Source organism: Humulus lupulus, chromosome 2 (assembly GCF_963169125.1).
Source record: "Humulus lupulus chromosome 2, drHumLupu1.1, whole genome shotgun sequence".
Lineage (NCBI taxonomy): Eukaryota > Viridiplantae > Streptophyta > Magnoliopsida > Rosales > Cannabaceae > Humulus > Humulus lupulus.
In genome coordinates, this window is record NC_084794.1 from 158,481,324 (window position 1) to 158,501,695 (window position 20,372).

The 20,372-nt window shown below is 33.2% G+C and overlaps 1 protein-coding gene across 4 annotated transcripts; it reads left to right on the forward strand.

Moving 5' to 3' along the window:
• Positions 1 to 1,469: 1,469 nt before the first annotated feature.
• Positions 1,470 to 14,133, forward strand: LOC133818651 (potassium channel SKOR). 4 transcript variants are annotated; one of them, XM_062251656.1, is made up of 14 exons: positions 1,470 to 1,654; positions 1,797 to 2,124; positions 5,647 to 5,871; positions 5,966 to 6,029; positions 6,254 to 6,593; positions 6,931 to 7,226; positions 9,088 to 9,168; positions 9,754 to 9,852; positions 10,325 to 10,546; positions 10,709 to 10,897; positions 11,278 to 11,353; positions 11,456 to 11,750; positions 13,166 to 13,287; positions 13,795 to 14,133. In XM_062251656.1, the coding sequence occupies exons 2-14, from the start codon at positions 1,868 to 1,870 to the stop codon at positions 14,040 to 14,042; spliced, it is 2,514 nt and encodes an 837-aa protein (XP_062107640.1). In that variant the 5' UTR covers positions 1,470 to 1,654; positions 1,797 to 1,867; the 3' UTR covers positions 14,043 to 14,133. The 4 variants fall into 4 exon arrangements, with proteins under 4 accessions (XP_062107640.1, XP_062107641.1, XP_062107642.1 ...); XM_062251658.1 differs by lacking the exons at positions 1,470 to 1,654; positions 1,797 to 2,124 and adding an exon at positions 5,437 to 5,454; XM_062251659.1 differs by lacking the exons at positions 1,470 to 1,654; positions 1,797 to 2,124 and adding an exon at positions 5,509 to 5,526.
• Positions 14,134 to 20,372: the final 6,239 nt, after the last annotated feature.

Genomic DNA, 20,372 nt, shown 5'->3' on the forward strand with positions numbered 1-20,372 from the left:
TCAAAATACGCTTGACGTGGATGAATGCGTTGAAAAGAATGTGATGACGAAAATAATAAGAACACGATATTTTATAGTGGTTCGGCCCCAGAATCTGGTAATAACCTACGTCCACTTAGATTGTTATTGATATGAGATCCAAATGAGTGATCAAAGAACTAGGGTTCAATGAGTTTCACCAACCTCTGAAGGACAATACAATGTGACAAATTTGATTACTCTAATCTCAAGTGATCTAGAAATCAGAAAAGAAAAAAGGATCCCCTTCCCTGAGCCCTCCTCTTCTATTTATAAGCTCAGGGAAGATTTACATTGATTTGTTACAGATATTATTTCCTAAATAATCGGATACTCAGGAAATCATGGGAGATAATTTCGGATTCCATCATAACTGCTTAAGATCTTCTCCGCGTATAATGCGCATACAACTAGCCTGGTCGTATGAAGAAACCGGTCGCTTGACACTGGGTGTCTTCCTGGTCGATAGTCGAGCTCAGATTATGCCAGATGTCAGCCACGTGTAATTAATGTTTGCCATGTCATTTACTTCTGATTTTTGGGATAACATTTGTATTGTATTTTTAATGTTTAGCTTTATTCCATTCCATTATTATTATTTTTTAAAAATTATGTTTTTAATTTTTAATATTTTTTAAGAATTTTAAATTATTTAAATAATTTTTATTTAATTTTTTAATAATTATATGAATTTTTTTAAATAAATTATTTGAACCAATTGAAGACTGTCATGTATGTGTTTATTTGACACTTAATGCCTATATATCTACCGTTGCCATAAAATGTTGAAGGAAGATAATTTTACCATAAAAAATATATTTAGGTGTTTAAGTGCTGCAAAGTAAGAAACTTAAATATTTTTTCTGTCAATTACTCTTAATTAAATAATAATAATGTATATTATAGTTATAGTTGATAATTTACTAATTTTTTTTTATTTTAAATAATTTAAAGTATTGAAAACATAATTTAAATAATTGAAATAGTTTGTTGGCTATATAATTATTTTGTAGAGAGGCATTATACTGTGTAATCACGATCGTAGTCATCTTTTTGGGATCTACCTAATAATTTTTAATACTTATATATCGGGACGTATTTCCCAAAAAAAGAAAGGAAGGAAAATATTTTTAATAATAATAATAAATAAATAAATCCTACTTTTTTTTTTATCTGAATAAATAAATCCTACTTGTTTGGCACTGCTGCTCGCCTTAAAATTGGTGAACATGTTGGCCGCAGAAATAATGTAGCAGAAAATATATAATATATTTTTTATATTTAAGAAGAAGGAAAAGGAAAGTCTTTAGGGTGGAAAAAAAACTGCGAACACGTCAGCATAAGATATATGGTACAGTAATAAATTGGAACAAGATTGGTGATAATATTTATACGCGTCCGCTGTTTTCTTCCTCCTTTGAGGCGCTAATAAATTCTTCAAAGTTAAATAGTTCTCTTTCAAAATCTCAGTAATATGGTTGGCTTTCTATTTCTGTGCCAGCCAAATGATGCCTTAACGTGTCCGTGAAAATCTCCCTCCTCCACGTTGATTACTAACCATTCTCACTCGTGATTCTTTCTCATCTCCGGGGTCTCCTCCTCGTGACCCAAATAATCACTGAAAAGACTATTGCAGGTCTTGTATTATCAACTTAGATTATTTTATTGTATTATAATTTTTATCTAGAACACTCTCTGGTATGTATCCAGAAAATAAATTATTTAGCGAATCGTTTTCGTGATTATTAAATTTTTGGAAGGGGACGATGGAAACGTAGGTACGTACATATATACATCTTCTCCAAATGACAGTCGGAGATAGAAATTGATTGATTAATCGGTGACGACGATGCCTTTGCCGGCGGCGAATGGGAGAGTGGAGGACGACGAGAGTGATCATGACGTGGCGTCTTTGTCGTCGTCGGATGAGGGGGAGTTTGAGTTGCAGGATATCAGGGATCGGATTACATCGTCACGAGGGAGCAGATTCAATCTGATCGCCAACGAGTTCGGACTCGCCTCTGCGATTAGGAAATTCAGCCGCGAAAATGTCATCAATGGCTTTAAAGACCTTTCCAAAGGCGTCGTTATCCATCCCGATAACAGGTACTAATCATAGATTCTCTGTTCATCAACTTTTTAATTCATGTCACTAATATACGTATAATATAGATATACTACTTTTAGAAAGATAAGAAACTGAAAACAGATTCAATACTGCACTAAAAAGTCTAATACTGTCCTCCTGTAAAAAGAGATGTTGTAGTTTAAAAAGATAAGAAAACTGAAAACATATTCAATACTGCACAGAAAAGTTTAGAATTTTTATTACTTTTTTAATTGAAAATAAGAAGATATATTAATTTTAAAATGAAGAAGAAGTAGAAGATACATATTAAAAATAAATAAAAAATTAATGAAGCGGAGGTGACCGTATTTCCCGCGCCAAGTGTTTTACTCATGATTGTCTCTAATTTATAAATTTTTTATTTTTTTATATGTAACATCACAAATAAATATGTGGTACTTTCTGATAGAGTCGGGACTCGTACGTATTTTAAAATTATAATCCGTTGGATCATTAGGTTTAACTACTCGTTATCTATATTGATATTTAGAGTGAAACAATGAAGAGCGGCCACATTGTTCTTCCTCGGGAGTTATTGACATTAACTCTATTCCAAGAGCATTTTGTGTAATGACCAGGATTGGTCCACTTCGTCTATTGAATTTTCTCCACGTTTCAAACAAACAAAATAAAAAAATGAAGAACGGCCACATTTCAGGATATTTAAATGATTCTATCTTTGAAAACAAAAATTTTCAATAAAAAGTTTATTCGGTTGTAACGAAACCAAATCATTAGTTTTTATTTTTTTTTTAAATCGTTTTTGTTTTTATTTTGAGAAAATAGTACAAGCTGTTTGATTTTAAAAATAACTCTAAACTCATAAAGGAAGAAATAATATGAAGTCATAGTTGGTTGCCATTCGTTATACACTGTCCATTGAATCACTTAGTTTTAGGTTTGGTTCGAGGTAATAGAAAGTAAAATAATTAAAATATAAAATATATCATTACTTTCTTCGGTTGCTTTGTCTAAATGGAAAATGATTTCTATTAGAAAGTCAATTCAATCATTTTGATGGAATTCATGGTTTTATTTGGCCCTAAATATTATTATATCAAAATTATACTTGAAAAACTTCTATTAAGTTCTACGATCATTCCGTCTTTGTTCCTTCACTAGCCAAAACTTCTTTGTCTGCTTCATCTCCAACCTTGATGACCTATGGATAGAATCTTTGCACTTCAACTATTCGTTGTGACAAAACTACTAATATTTAGACTTCAATGTGATTTTTTTTTTTGGACTGCCAAATTAGACTTCAATTGGGTTTGGACTACCAAATTAGATTACTTGTCCAAAATCTAAATAACACTTTTTGTTTCCTTATAAAATGATGTCATTTATTTTTTATCGAAGCTAAAGAATAAATTTATATTAATATGATTACTAAATATTTATTCAACCTTATTTTTTAATTAATTTTAAATACACTTTTTATATTTAAAAAATATATGAGATAAAAAGGGGTACTTTTGTGTTCCAGCCATTTCTGACCTGCGCTTCTTTCCCTTTTTTATGTATTTCAATATGCTTCTTTTGAAATCCCACTAGACACAACGTTATCACTTTGTTTTTACACATAATAATTTATTTAAAGACTGAAAGCGTACAAACTAAAGGTTACTTTGGTTTCGGGGGACTTATTTTTATATATATATATATATATTATATTTATTTCAATTTTGTTCATACAGTGCCCCTCGAAAACAATAATTTTTTGTTTTTCAATTCTATATATTTTATTTATAAAATATTCCCACTCATTGTAATTAGTAGAATGGTAATTCTAGTAGTGGGCGGCTTATATATTGAGTATCAGCTCATGAGTTTCCAATTCTTTGACTTGTGCTTCCTTTAATAGTTCTCATAGTGAAAATTGCTAGTATTTACTTCGACTCAGCTGGATTGAAGTTCTTCTGTTGAAAATAACAATGACTTACCAAGTTGTGTACATTTACTATAATAGATCATTTAAAAAATATATACATATAGACAAAATTATTTAATGTTATTATATATTTTAAGATTTTATTTTTTATTTTTCAATCAAATAGCCTCCCAAAAGATATTAATCCACTCAACTTGCCTCCCAAAAGAATTTTAATACAATTTGAATGATGGTTAGAGTGGTCATTTAATCAGTAGTTTTAACAATTTTGTATACTCCTGAAAATCATTAAACACCGCTCTTTATTTTCAGAAAAAAAATCCTTAACAATATTTTCAGAAAAATCAGTTTATTTTCTTTACAATATTTTCAGAAAAATCAGTAGTTTTAACAATAGGTTGGCCTTTGGCCATGACATGTCTTGCACAGGTGGCAACGATAAGATGATATATAGTCTAAACCCTTACGTATATAATTTGCACTGCAATATTATTTGTTGGACCTTTTCTAAAAAAAATAGTAAAACGATAGGAAAGCGATGGCCAATGGCGGATTAAGTATTCATGCTTCTTAGAGTATGTATATATAATACTAGTTTATTTGTAGACAATGTGAAGCCATGCCTTAACAATAAGTAGGATATAATTAAGTAAATATTGATGTCATCATGATCTTACTTTTGTTCAACTTTTACAATTCATAACGATATCTTATTATATTCCCCTAAAAATGTATTGCCTACTTAAAAAAATTAAATTAAGTGACAATCATGTGCATATAATATAAATAATTAATAAATTTTATAAATAAAACTAAACAAACATGTATTATACATTGTTTGTATCGAATAATATATAAATAAGGTAAAGAAAACATAAAGAAGTTATAACATATTTACTAAAGTGTAGAAATTAGAAACTAAATAAATAAATTGAGAAATAAATGAGAATAAAATAAAGAATCAAAATCTTGTATTATGTTATTTATTAAAATTCTTCCAAAAGAGAAAATCATTTATATTGTTTTGTTTACGCCATCAAGTTAAATCGACTAAATTATCAGTTTTCATTAAAAAAAAATATAAAATAATTATTTTGTGAGTTATATTTTCAAAGACAAAATTATCTTTTAATTTTTTATTTATAAAAAATAAAATTAAAAGAATAGAAGCCATTAGTTCAATGACATTACTTAAAAGTATTTAAATTCCTTTCCCTCTTATCTAACCAAGTTCTCCCCTTAGTTATTTTAGTTAACAAGTAAAAGGGAATCCTTGGAATACAAATGATTCCCATTTATGCCATTAGCAAACATGCCATGGGAGTAAAACAGTGAAAGAGATGTTTTAGTGATATATTTTGAAAAATGGAACCTGCAATTTTGTTGTAACATGGATAATCAACTGATGTTAAAATGGGTATGATTATGTTTTAAAATATCTTTTAGTTAATTAGTAGTTGAAGAGCCACCATAATTGTTGAATTTTAAGGTATTTGGAACTAATCTCTTGGCCTTCTTCGAGACATTTTGACTTTAACATGAACGAGTGAAGTTTACATTATTATTTGTTGGCAAATGAAACAAACCTATTTTGGTTGTTGTTTGGCAGGTGGTACCGAGCATGGACGAAATTCATACTGTTATGGGCAGTGTACTCGTCCTTCTTCACACCCATGGAATTTGGGTTTTTCAGGGGACTAAACGAAGACCTCTTTGTCCTCGACATTGTGGGACAGATAGCATTTCTTGTAGACATTGTCGTACAATTCTTCGTCGCCTACAGAGACAGTCAGACTTACCGAATGGTCTATAAGCGCACCCCTATTGCTCTCCGGTTTGTCTTTTCTTTACTTTCTCCTAAAATTATTTCAATTATTCTTTTTCATTTTTCTTCTAAATTTTTAGTTTTTGTTTGCTCTTTTCTTCAGGTACTTGAAATCAAGTTTTGTTATTGATTTGCTTTGTTGTTTGCCTTGGGATATTATATATAAGGTACTCACATATTTCCAATTTCTTTTAGTATTATACCAATACAAAATTGTTTGTACAGTTATTTTTAGACATAGTAGATTCTGATACATTTGATTTGAATGAATCTTGCTTTGATGTTGTATAGATATTTTTATAGTTGGACTGTGTCTTAAGAGTTATCACTTGGAAGACTAGTTCCATATTGAACTTTTTTTTTTTGGTTATTTGAAATCTGTGCTGAGTAGAAAAGTGGGAGAAAAGAGGCTGTAAGGTATCTTCTATGGATCAGGCTAAGTCGGGTGCGCAAAGTCACCGACTTCTTTCACAAGTTAGAGAAGGATATACGTATCAATTACATTGTCACCAGGATTATAAAACTTATTGCTGTTGAGCTCTATTGCACACATACCGCTGCTTGCATTTTTTACTATTTGGCTACCACCCTCCCTCCTTCTAAAGAGGGTTACACTTGGATTGGGAGCTTGAAGTTGGGTGACTATAGTTATTCAAGCTTCAGAGAGATTGATTTGTGGAAGCGATACATAACATCTTTATATTTTGCCATTGTCACCATGGCCACAGTTGGTAATGTTTCTACTTCACACTTGAAAATACTTCATGAACTGATCTTCTAGTTTTAGTAATTTCACAAGAGTAATGATTGAGACACACTCAAATTGCACACACTATTTACACACAACGATGTGTAATTAATCTCAACTACACAATTAAAAGTGATGTGGTCCTCACTTAAAATTATCTAAGGTTAAAATTTAACACACATCATTGTGTGTAAAAAGTGTGCAATTTGAGTGTGTGTCTAGCATTACTCATTTTATAATGAAGGGAAACAATTTGCAATTATTTATTTATTTCAGTTATCATTTTTCACTAATACACACTGTTGCTCTTTCTGCCGCAGGTTATGGAGATATACATGCAGTCAATATGAGAGAAATGATATTTATAATGATATATGTTTCTTTTGACATGATTTTGGGTGCATATCTGATTGGTAACATGACTGCATTGATAGTAAAAGGATCAAAGACTGAAAAATTTAGAGACAAAATGACAGATCTCATCAAATATATGAACAGAAACAGACTTGGGAAAGACATCCGTAATCAGATTAAAGGCCATGTGCGTTTGCAATATGAGAGTAGCTACACAGAAGCTTCTGCTCTTCAAGACATCCCCGTTTCAATTCGGGCAAAGGTAAATTATATAATAGATGAGAATTTCACATTTTATGATACGTGCTACGTGTTTCAACTGAAGTTTAATACTGATTCTAGAATCAACTTTTAAACAATTATTAGCTCTTTAATTTCCTTTTGAATTAGCTGTTCTTTCTTCTGATTATAATATATATATATATATATATATTTGAAACAAAATTACACTACTTGTATTATTAGCAAAGAAAATAATACAAGAAGTAAAAGGGAGTACACCATCCTAAGTACAGACAGAAATGCAAAAAAACAAAATAAAAGTTCCTTGTAAAAACAAAAACCAGGAACTATACACAAACATTACAAAAAGAAATGCCAATTTCTACATAAATCAGAGAAAGACACACTTTCAAACTCTTTCCAATTGAACAGCCAGATGGCTACCCAATATATCACTTGTTGTAATTATTTCCTACAACACAGAACTCAGCAATGCACAAACACCAATGCAATAACTAATAAAACTGTTATTAATAATACAAGAAACAATCAAACAATAAAATTGCTAAGATAATGCTACAGCAATATAACAATGAACAATAATGCAGTAAAGTAATCAAAGACACAAGAATTATACAGGTTCGGCCAAACCAAGGACCTACTTCCTGTTCACTCCCCTGAGTAGTCTCTTTTATTGATTTAAGAGATGAAATTACAAAGCTAACAATGTTAGGTGCATCACTAGTCTCAAAACTTCTCCAAGAACTCAATTCGAGTTCTTTCTTGATCTTCTTGAAGTCAATCGGCTGAACTCTTCTTCACAGCTTCACAACCTCTCTATCTAGGCTCTCAACTCACTAATTCAATATGAATTACAGTACAATACAATGTGTATCCCGAGCCCCTTTTATAACTAAGACATAGAGAATGAAATGACTAAAATAACCTTGATGCACACTAACTAACTTTAACAACTAACTGTATAAACTAACAGTATGTTAGTTTATCCTTTTTTACTGTGGATTACAATTCCACATCACTCTATCCCAAGTGGCTTCTGCAACATCTTCTACACCTTCATACAGTCTTCGTCCACAGCTTTGTATGCTACCAAAATGATGTCCAGAATTTGTCTTCCACCTACAAATGCCCCTTGATTTTCTGACATTGTCTCATCCAATATATCTTTCAACTTCAGAGGTTGCACGTTAGAAATGTATTTATATAGGTTAGCAACAAGGCCAAATGGCCTATAGTCTTTAACTTTGCTCGAGTTACATTTCTTTAGAATCAAGCTAATATACGTCTCGTTAGTCAGATCATGCCAATTTCATCCACCACGTCCCAATTTTCTCGAAACACTATTATTGTGAAACCATCTGGTTTGGATGATTTATCTTTCACCGTCAAACACTGGTATTCTGATTTCTTGTTTGTCAAGTTGTTTTTCTAACCATTTTGCCAAAACCTGTGGTTCACACCCCCATTCCAGATCCTCAATACCAGAAAATGGAGGCTTGAATGATTGATACAAGCCTTTATAAAAAGAAATTAGCTCTACTTCAATGTCTAATTTATTTAGGACTTTTTTCAAGATTATGAAAATCTTCTGAATTTTTTTTTCTTTTTATGAAGTTCTGCTGTGCATCTATTTCTTTCTCTAAATTCCTAACTTGTTCTCTTTTCTTTGTCAATTCTTGTTCAGTGATTTTTTTCTTGATGCCTATATCTCTGTAATAAGACATCTAATACCTTTGTCTTTTGTTGCTCGATCATTTTTTCAATAAGAAAAAAAAACCTTTTTAACAGCTGATAATTGCAAGTTAAGATAATTTTTATTTATGATGGAAATGCTTTGTTTTCTCCGTAAACCTTTTTTTTTTCATTTCATCTTTTGGCAGATCTCCCAGAGTTTGTATTTGCCATTCATTGAAAAGGTTTCTTTATTTAGGGGATGCTCTACGGAATTCATCAATCAGATTGTAAGTTATAATTGCTCGAGTTAAAGAAGTGACTTTAATCCCAATTTTGGTTTAATGTAAATATTCAATTTGTATGTGATTTTTTGCTCTGAGTTATAATATAAACCAAGTTCTTTTTTTTTCATTGACAACAACAATTTCATATCCTCAGAATTTGCATACTTTTGGATCATCAGGATCTTGTACTTTGTACCATGGACAAAAACATAACAAGATAATATAAGCTTCCATAAAAATGTTCGATTATAGATACACGTGGGACTCAAATTTATGCTTGTACCTTGGCTCCAATAAATGCGTAAAAGAACAAGTTCTGCTTCAGTTTCCTAGTCCTGCTTATAAGACCAAGATATGCCCATACACTTTCTTTGGATTCAAATGGGACTCTAATTTTAAATGAAGTAGATTATCAAAATTCAATGGAAGTAGAACTAATGTGAGTTTCATGAGTTGTTAAAAAACTGAATTTAACCTTTGAGACTTGTGACTTGGAGTCAACTTGGCAACAATGAAGATATTTCCTGTACTTCACAAATATATTTTGTCCAATGCAATTTAATGATTTGCTCTTCTTATTACCGGCAGGTTGTTAAGGTCCATGAGGAGTTTTTTCTCCCAGGGGAAGTGATAATGGAGCAAGGAAATGTTGTAGATCAGCTATACTTTGTCTGTCATGGCACATTGGTAAGATTTTGTATCCCAATGTTCCTGACTAACTGATATCTCAACAATCATTGAAATAATATGAATTATTTTAATTTTTTTCCTGTTAGCATGCCCTCCACTTTCTTTTACTGTCCCATTAAAATTATTTCATCTTTATCATTTTTTTTCTTCTTTTTCTGTTTATTTTCCTTCACATGTCCTTCACTTTTTTGTGCCCTGTTTAATTTTTTTGTCAATCATTCAGTTAGTGACAAATACAACTTGGAAATCTTATATTTCATTCATACATCATAAACTTAGTAAACTGACTTTGAATATTATTGTACGATTACCACTTACATGTGTGTATATATATATATATACGACACTTTAAATTTGTTGATATGTTTTGGAAAGTTTTATAGTTCATATTTGTTGATATATTTAGTTATCTGAATGCTTGAGAAATTGCACTGAAGTTATTTGATTTAAAGAAAACTCTATTGTGCAGGAGGAGGTTGGCATAGGGGAGGATGGATCTGAAGAAACTGTCTCACTTTTGCAACCTAACAGCACATTTGGAGAAATTTCCATTCTTTGTAACATTCCTCAGCCATACACTGTTCGTGTTTGTGAACTGTGTAGGCTTCTCCGACTGGATAAACAATCATTCACCAATATTCTTGACATATACTTTTATGATGGACGAAAAATTTTGAACAACCTTTTGGAGGTAATGTAACCATGGTAATGGCTACTCCTTTTATTTATTCTGTGGAGGTAATGTAACCATGGTAATGGCTACAATTTTAGACATTTATTTCTCTCTTTTTCTTTCATGAAAATAATAAAGTTAGTTTATTGGTGCTCATAGTTTGTATGTAACACGTTACAGGTGAAAGAATCTAACCTTCGAGTTAAGCAATTGGAATCGGACATTACATTTCATATTGGAAAACAAGAAGCTGAACTTGCCTTAAAGGTTAATAGTTCTGCTTACCATGGTGATCTGCATCAGCTAAAAAGTCTCATCCGGGCTGGGGCTGATCCTAACAAGAAAGATTATGATGGAAGGTCACCCTTGGTAAGTGTGTGCTTATGAACTTCTTATATTCATTTGTGTGTAGTGATCTGGTTTTTATGGATTCATATATGGAGGCCAATCTGACAAATGGTTGCATTTTCTCTTTGTGGAAAACATATTAGCTGAGTGTGTTCTACAGTTTCTGAACAGGAAGTTCAGAATTTACTGGAAATTGGTCTCACTACAAGTTTATTTGTTCCTTTTTTTTATTTTATGGGAAAGACCCCCTTACTACTATAGTTTTTAGCTAGTTCTCATTTGATTTTCACTTTTTTTTTATCAATTAATATCATACTCTCTTTATATTCTGTGAAAAAAGAGAGGTGAATAGTTTGAGAAATAACTCATTTTGATACAAAAGAAACCTTTGTTTTCTCCAGCATCTAGCTGCATCAAGAGGATATGAAGATATTACACGTTTTCTTATTCAGGAAGGAGTCGATGTCAAAGCTATAGGTGATTTGATGATTATTATAATTTGTCATATTAGTAGTGTTCGCTTGAACTCATATATTATCTGCAGCAGTATCTACTGTAACACTTTGCCTCTTCTCATAGATAACTTTGGAAATACCCCCTTGCTGGAAGCCCTCAAGAATGGACATGATCGAGTCTCTTCTTTGCTTGTAAAAGAAGGGGCCTCTTTGAAGATAGACAATGCCGGTAGTTTTCTGTGTACAGCTGTGTCAAGGGGGGATTCAGACTTTCTTAAAAGGATATTGTCAAATGGCATTGATCCGAACTCCAAAGATTATGATCACCGAAGCCCACTTCATGTAGCAGCCTCTGAAGGATTATACCTGATGGCAAAGTTGCTGATAGAAGCTGGGGCTAGTGTTTTTTCCAAGGACAGGTATTGCATACAATTTATTATGTTTGATGTAGCCAAACAATTTATAGATAATTTTACTCATTGATTTTAGATTCCAACGGGCTGTGTCATTTGTGGAGTTTAGAAAGTTAAATCTAATGAAGGCTATAGACTTTAAATTTAAATATTCATTCAAAACAACCTGGCTGAAATTTCACAGATTTCAACTTGGGATTACTTTGCATGGCTGTTATCAATAAATTAGATTTCCATCTACGGATCTTTTTTATTCATTTCATTGACTTAGATATCAGTTTCGACTGAATCCTTTTTTGGTTCTTTTTTATGTTTCTTGTTGGAAAAAAAAAAAAAGAGGGCTGAAGCATTTCATTCAGGTTAATGGTGTCAACCTTAACCACCAGACGTAGGATCATATTTTTATATTTTAATATATTGATTTTTGCACTTAGCTTGTCGATGAAATTTAGATTTGTTATATATATATATATATATATATATCTTCTATATATATAACTGAAACTATTGATTTTAATGGTTTTTTTTTTAACTTTAATGGAATATTCTAAATATTTAACCGAATATTCTAAATATTTAATGGATTATATCTTTACAATTAATTAAAAATAGATATTTATTAATTATATTAATATAAATTCAAATATTATAAAATATCATTATTATAATAATATTTAATATACGGTTGCATATTTAATAATTATATTAATATAAATTCAAATTCAAATGTTATAAAAAATTATTATTATAATAATATATAATACAAGACTAGATATGTAATAATTATATTAGTATAAATTTAAATGTTATAAAATATTATTTTGATAATAATATTTAATATATAATCATAATTTTTAACAAATTATATTAATATGAATTCAAATATATTATAATAATATTTAATGCAAAGATTAGATATTTAATACTTATTTTAATATAAATTTAAATATATTATAAAATATCATTATAACAATAATATATAATACATAATCTTAATTTTTATAAAAAAAATATCATTTATATTTAAAAAGGGCATCATATTATATATATATATATATATTTAAAATTATAAAAATATTTTGGTTTAATTTTTCTTTTAATATGTTTATGTCATTTTTTTTATATAATATTATTTATTTATTTGACAATGAAAAAAATGTAATAAAAATAAGTAATAAATTTATAAATAAAATTAAGCAAACATGACAAGTTATTTATATATATATTTCCTGGCATCCATGCAAATAGTAAAGGGATTTAATTATATTAGTATTTGCGTTATATACCAAAATAACATGCTGCAGTTTTCCTATGCTGGTTTCTGTGTGTATTATTTCTTTAGGTTTTGTTACAAATTGTAGGAGCTACATATCAATTAATCATTTTCTTAACCTCACTTCTCATGTTTGGTGATACCGCAGGTGGGGAAACACCCCACTTGATGAAGGTCGGATGTGTGGAAATAAGAACCTGATTAAGTTGTTGGAAGATGCAAAGGCTGCTCAATTGTTGGATTTCCCCGATAGTGGTCGAGAAATTACAGGTATATAGAAATATCTGCCCCAATTTCTTTGTCAAATTACATGATTAAATCAATGTCTTGATCAGAAAACTTGTCATACAACGAAAGGAGCAAAATACCTGTACTAAGATAAATATGTGCTCCGAGTCTGATGTCCAACTTGTTGACATCCTTTTTCTTGTCATAGCAATGAAAGAGGGCTTGGACTGAGAAAGAATGAATACATGTATTTTTGGGTAATTCTTAGCAATATGGATTATGATGGGAAAATTTCTTTGGATAGTTATGTCCTGTCGCTTAAAGTTATTTAAATCAGTAGCCAACAATAAGGGTTGTGCTGTATAAACTTAATGAAACACACTTTTATCATAAGGAGTTTAAAATTTAAAAGAAAGGAAATACAATTCCATTAGTAGTTCATTCTTTCCTGCCCAATAAAGAATTCTTTGAACAAATGATCTGTTCCTTATAGCTTGTAAGGGTCAATTATTATAGCTATTGTTAACCAATTATTGTGATCCCTTGCAGAAAAGATGCACCGGAGAAAATGCACGGTGTTCCCTTTCCACCCATGGGATCGCAAAGAACATAAAAGACATGGAATTGTGTTATGGGTCCCAAACTCTATTAAAGAGCTTATTAACACAGCAGCAAAGCAACTAGAAATTTCAAATGCTGCTTGTATTTTATCTGAAGATGGAGGTAAAATCCTTGAAGAGGACATGATCAATGATGGTCAAAAGCTGTATTTAGTTGGTGAAACACATTCTGCATAAATTTGTATTGTTCTTATAAGCACAAGTTAATTTGTAGGATCACCTTTGTAAGCATTATAACCAGAATAAATGAGTATATTTTTCTTGTCAATTCTCCATTATATATATTTTTTTGATCAAGAAGAAAAATTGAACTTCATTGAACAATTCAGTCAATACGAGCCAAATCACTCAAGAACAAACTAACAATCAGAACAACCAACTAAAAAATCAGCAGAACAACTCCCTTAATTACATTGAAGTTTCCTTATAAAAATATGATCTTGGACAGAAATCTTCCTATTATTAACTAAGTATAATATGTACTTAACTATGTCCAGAATATCCTCAGCTATGTCTGCAGCTGTCAAAGAATAACCATAAAAAATACACCTATTTCTGCTCCTCCAAATGCTGTAGATAACAGCAGCCACAACCAAATTTATAATAGAAGCAATAACACCATGCCGATCACTAGCAAGCCAAACAACCCAGCTACTGAAATCATTGGGCCAAGCTTTGAATCCTATCCAGGCAAAAATGATATTAAGAAGCACTCAAAGAAGAAATGAGTGTGACTCTCATTGTGAACCCCACAGACAGGACATACCAGGCAGTTCACTTGTATGTGAAACCGGATTAAGTTTTACATGCTGAAAAGAAGAGATGAGTGTGACTCTCCATTATATTCATAATTATTGGTTTTTAAAGTTTTAATGCTTTCTTCTCTCTCCTTAGTGGGGCATGCAATACAGGAGATTCCATGGCCCTCCTGGTCATGGAAAGGAATTAATGAGTGTGCACCATGATCCTACTGGTCATGGGTTGGAAAAACTCCACAACCCTACTGGTTATGGACGAAAAATTGTTTATGTTAATGGGAGCTATGGTAACCATTACCAGTATTGGAGTTTCAGAACATAACACAAGATATTCATGCAGACTATTAGACATGACCAACCTACTGATATTGAGCCTAGTCACTAACTGTTCTATTCGGTTGAGTGTGTAACAACTTTCTGTTATTTGTAACAGTAGCTTTGTAACTAATTTTGTTGTAATAGCTCATTGAGCTTGTACTCTCTCTATCAGTATATAATATACAGAGTCTCAACGTTTTCTGTGTTGAGCTATTCATTCACTCATTGTTCATCTCTTCACTCCATTTTTCCTCTGTTTTACTAAGCTCATTCGCACACTCTTATATGGTACCAGAGCTCTTCTGCCATGGCAACAACAACTCTCATGCCTCTTCTCCCTCCACGGGTGTTCAACCTCCACTAGCACCAGCTGCTCCGATCATCGCTCCAGCTCCGACAACTAATCCCGTGGCCCTTCCAAACAACAATCTTCTTCCGCTACAACTCCGACTCGATCGTTCCAACTACTCGTATTGGCGAGCTTTGGTCCTTGCAGCCGTTCGTGCTTACAACCTTGATGGTTATGTTCTTGGAACCATTCCTCCTCCTCCCACTCATCTTGCAGGTAATGACCCGAACCCTGCATATCTTCAATGGCTTAGATTTGACCAATTTCTCATGCATTGGATACTAAATTCTATTACTGAGGTGCTTGGGCACATCATCAACTGTCGCACATCTGTTGAAATTTGGTCTGTTCTTGCCCGGATCTTTGCTACAAAATCCAAAGCTCGAGTTCTTCAAGTCAAAGGACTACTCCAATCTACCAAGAAAGGCTCCTCTTCCATTGATGATTACATTATGAAAATGAAGGAATATTCAGATGCTCTCTCTGCTGCTGGTGATCCCATTTCTGATGATAGTCTTTTCCTCTACATTCTTGGTGGCCTTGGATCTGAGTATGAGGTCACAGTGGTGAATCTCACCAATCGCACAGAATCTTTAACTCTTCAAGATCTCCAGTTCAGTTTGCACACTCAAGAAATGCGACTAAATCAACAAACCAGTACCACTCTCGACATGGCTTAAGCTAATCTTGCCAACTTGTCTCTTCGTGGTCACAACAAGACATCATATCGTGGTGGCCGCACCAACATTTGGGGTGGCCGTGCTCACTTTCCCAATCGTGGTGGCCGTGGAACCAAACCAATTTGTTAGCTATGTGGCAGAGCTGGACACACTGTCCAAAAGTGTTACCACAGATTTGATATTCATTTCACTAGCTTTCCCTCATCCACTGCTACTTCCTCATCCGCTGAATCTGATAATGCCCAAGCATATGTCACTGAGTCTCACATCTCTCAGGATTCTTCTGGTTCCTGGTGCTTGGACACTGGTGCAACAAATCATATCACCTCAGATGTGCAAAATCTTTACACCAAGATTGACCACAAAGGAAAATCCAAAGTGATTGTTGGTAATGGTACTTCTATGCCTATTTTACATATAGGTTCTAATTCAATTAATGCATCTCATACATGTTAGTCTTTAGAGCTCAAAGATATATTGCATGTTCCTAATGCCACTAAAAATCTTCTTAGCATCTCTCAATTTACTAAAGACAATAACATTGTTTTAGAATTTGACTCTGTTTGTTGCCTTATCAAGGACAAGAAAACGAGCCAAGTACTTCTTCGGGGTACTCTCACTGATGGCCTATATAAACTCCAGCTTCGACCATCACCATCTCAAGAGTCATTCACTTTCCAGCAACACTATACCACAAGTTGCACTCCTCAATCATTCAATTGCACCACTACTAGCAATCCTGTATATGACAAGTCTCAAGTGACCCACATTTGGCACTGTCGACTTGGTCACCCTTCTAAACCAGTTCTAGCTAAAGTTCTTTCCATTGTAAAGCCTACTGTCAAATGTAATTCAGTTGCGTTTTGTGATGCTTGTCAAGTTGGGAAACTACACTAATTTAGTTTTAAAACTTCTATGAATAAAACTTCTGCCCCTTTTGACTTGATATATTCAGATGTTTGGGGACCTTCCTTTTACACTTCCATTGATGGTTACAAGTATTATGTTAGTTTTGTTGATGACTACACCAACTATACTTGGATCTTTCCCATGCAAACAAAATCTAAGGTCCAAACTATTTTCAAAAACTTCAATGCTTATGTTGAGAGAATGTTTGAAACCAAAATAAAAAGTGTCCAAACTAACTTAGAAAGTGAATATAAACCCCTCTACATTCTGTTTGAAGAGCTTGGCATTGTGAGACGCCACTCTTGTCCTCACACTCACCAACAACAAGGTCAAGTGGAAAGAAAGCATAGGCATGTAGTCGATATTGGCCTTACTCTCTTAGCCAAGGCTAATATGCCTCTAAAATTTTGGTGGGAAGCCTTTCTCTCAGCCACGTTTCTCATTAATAGACTCCCTACTCCCACACTCCAACTTATCTCACCATACCAAAAATTATTCAAGCAACTTCCTGACTATAATCTTCTTAAGGTATTTGGTTGTTCTTGCTTTCCTTAAGACCATATAACACTCACAAAGTTGCTTTCAGGTCTTCTAAGTGCATCTTTCTTGGCTATAGTCTCCATCATAAGGGTTACAAGTGCTTGCATCCCAGTGGTCGCATTTATGTTGCTAGGAGTGTAACTTTCAATGAGAGTGAGTTCCCTTACACCACTTTATTTTCTACCACTACTCCAACCTCTCCCACCTTTACAAAAATTATAGATACTAGTGCATATCGGGTTCCCACAACCCCTCACTCTCCTATCACAAATACATCACCATCCAATTCTTCCCATATCACACCTGTCCATAATATTTCAACCACCCAAAGTTCAATAAGTAGCCCCTCTCTGTCCATAAGTTCACCATCTGCCTCCATTCCTTACTCGTCCTCCCCTACTCCTGGCCCTAATGACCCCCCTCCATATGTCCCTATATCAGACCTTCCTATAAACTTACCAATTCCACCTACCCCTCATAATACTCATGCTATGGTCACTCAGTCTAAGGTAGGCACATTTAAACCCAAAGCATATCTTATTACTACATTAACTGAATTAGAACCTATCTGATGAGGACACCAAGACTAAAGATCCAAGTCTAGTTCCAGTTGGCCTGGTGACGAGGGCGCGAGCCAAAAGCCTCAGTTTAGGAGCTTGATGAGTCTTATTGTATTTTGTCATCTTATATTTTTATTTAGTTTTTGTTTATTTTTGTGAAAAGTCAAACATTTGACTTGTGTGATTCCAATAGTCCTTTTGTCTTTAAATTCGGTTTTCATTAGGAAGACAAAAGGCTTGTTTTTAATTTCGGTTTTCATTAGGAAGACAAAAGGTTGTCTTTATTTTTCAATTTTTTAGGAAGACCAAGGGGTTTGTGTGTGTGGAATTTTCGTCCTTATTAGGACTGCCAAAACAATGGAAAAATCAGATTATGTTGAATGAAATTGTGAGTTTATTTCTTCTTGAGTTCTTGAAGAAACTTTTGAACTTATCAAGGAGATTCCTTGTGGCGTTCATCCTGACTTATCAAACGGATTCCATCCCCGTTTGTGGCGTCTTCCTCATACCAAGGTTCATGCTTGGCTAAGCATTGGGTCGCGGTTCCATTCCAATCTCGTGTGTTCTTGGTGGCTGTTCCATATTTGGTGTCGGGTTTCATCACAGTGTTGGTGTGGTTCGTATCAGTTGGTATCAGAGCTTAGGATCATCCGGTTTGGCCTATCCTTTTTCATTTGTGTTTTCTATTCAATTCGTTTTTCAATATTAGGGTTTCTGAAATAAAAAAAAAAAAAAAAAATCAATTCGTGTTCCTATATTCAATTCGTGTTCATCTAGTTGTGTTTTTCTATTCTAGAGCTTGTTGAAATCGTGAATTAGGGTTCTTAACGTGAATTAGGGCTTTGAGTTTTTCTCTTGTTCTAATTGTGGAATCTGAATTGTCATTGAGTTTCTCTTGTGTTTTGTTTTGAAATCCGAATTTTGCCTTGGGTTTCTCTTGTTTTGTTTTGAAATCCGAATGTGCTTTGGGTTTTTCTTGTTCTAATTGTGGAATCTGAATTTGCATTGGTCTTTTTCTAGTTCTTATTGTGAAATCCGAAACTGCTATAGTTATTGTTTCCTTGTTCAATCATTTCCTTATTTCCAAAGTTTCCATTATTTCTTTGTGAAATCCCTTGAAATCCGAAACTAGTCTACACAGAGTTTCATTTGATTTTTTTTGGTGAAATCCGAAAGTACTCTAGAGCCACAAATTGGTATTATTAATTCCCTTGTTTCAGTTTTGTCCCTGGTTTCAATTGTTGCTTTAGTTGTGGTGAAATCTGAGATTGTTTTGGTGCCACAGATTGATTGGTTCTCTATTATTGGTTTTGGGGAATATTGTTTCTCTGTTATTGGGCGTGTACCAAAGATTGTTATTGGGTTTTCACAGATTGGTTTTCATGTTATTGGGAGTGTTCTTGAATCACATAATAGTGTTCTTGAATCTGTTTTGGTAACACAGGTTGTTTGGGTTTCGGGTTGGCTATTGGTACTCATTTTTTTTCCCTTTACAAATTGGTATCTAGTTTCTCAAATTTGAGAGGTAGAAAACAAAAAAACAAAAAAAAAGGCAAAGGAAAGGGAAGGAAAAAGGGAAGGGATACGAGAGCAAAAAAAAAAAAAAAAGAGTCTGGAAACCCTTCTTAAAATTTTTTGTTCTATTCTTGTTCCCCATAGTCTAGAGGCCCTTTTGCCAAAACCCCACACAAGTGTTCCAAAAATCACCATTTTTCGCCACTTTTTCATCGGTTTTCGTTTGATTTGTTTGGTAGAATTGGCTGCTTGAACCTCCATATCACCGTTTCATTAGTTTTCAAAGAGCTTAAAGAATAAAATAGAGGGGAAAAAGGCAGAGGTGTGAGCTTATTTGAGGGTAAAAGCCATCATTGAGTGCAAACACGAGTGTACTTGAGTGACCATTTTCTTTGAGTGAAACACGTGAGGGAGTGCAGTGAGGTCCTTTCTATAATTGTCTAACCTTATTGTTTTGCAGATTCTCCATCATGTCACAAAATCCAGAGAAAGATGCAAGCAATGATGATCCGCCACCTGAGGTTCCGAATCTACAAATGCAAGCATTAATCGGGGAGATGCGAAGGATGATGAGGGCGGAATGTGAGCAGATACATGAGAGGTTGGATAGGGTAGAAGAGGGAACACAACGGAGGCCATAGAGGAATAGGGTGTACCAAAGGGAGGATGAGAATGAAGGGGATTTGGAAGGGTTAGTTTCTGATGAAGAGTTTGATAGGATGTCGGCGGGTAACCATAGGAGGTATGGTCGGGATAGAGAAGCTAGGAACCAGGTAGATGATTATTTAGGAAATATCAAGATGAGAATTCCAGCATTTCAGGGGAAGAGCGATCCTGAGGCATACCTTGAGTGGGAAAAGAAGATGGAGTTGGTTTTC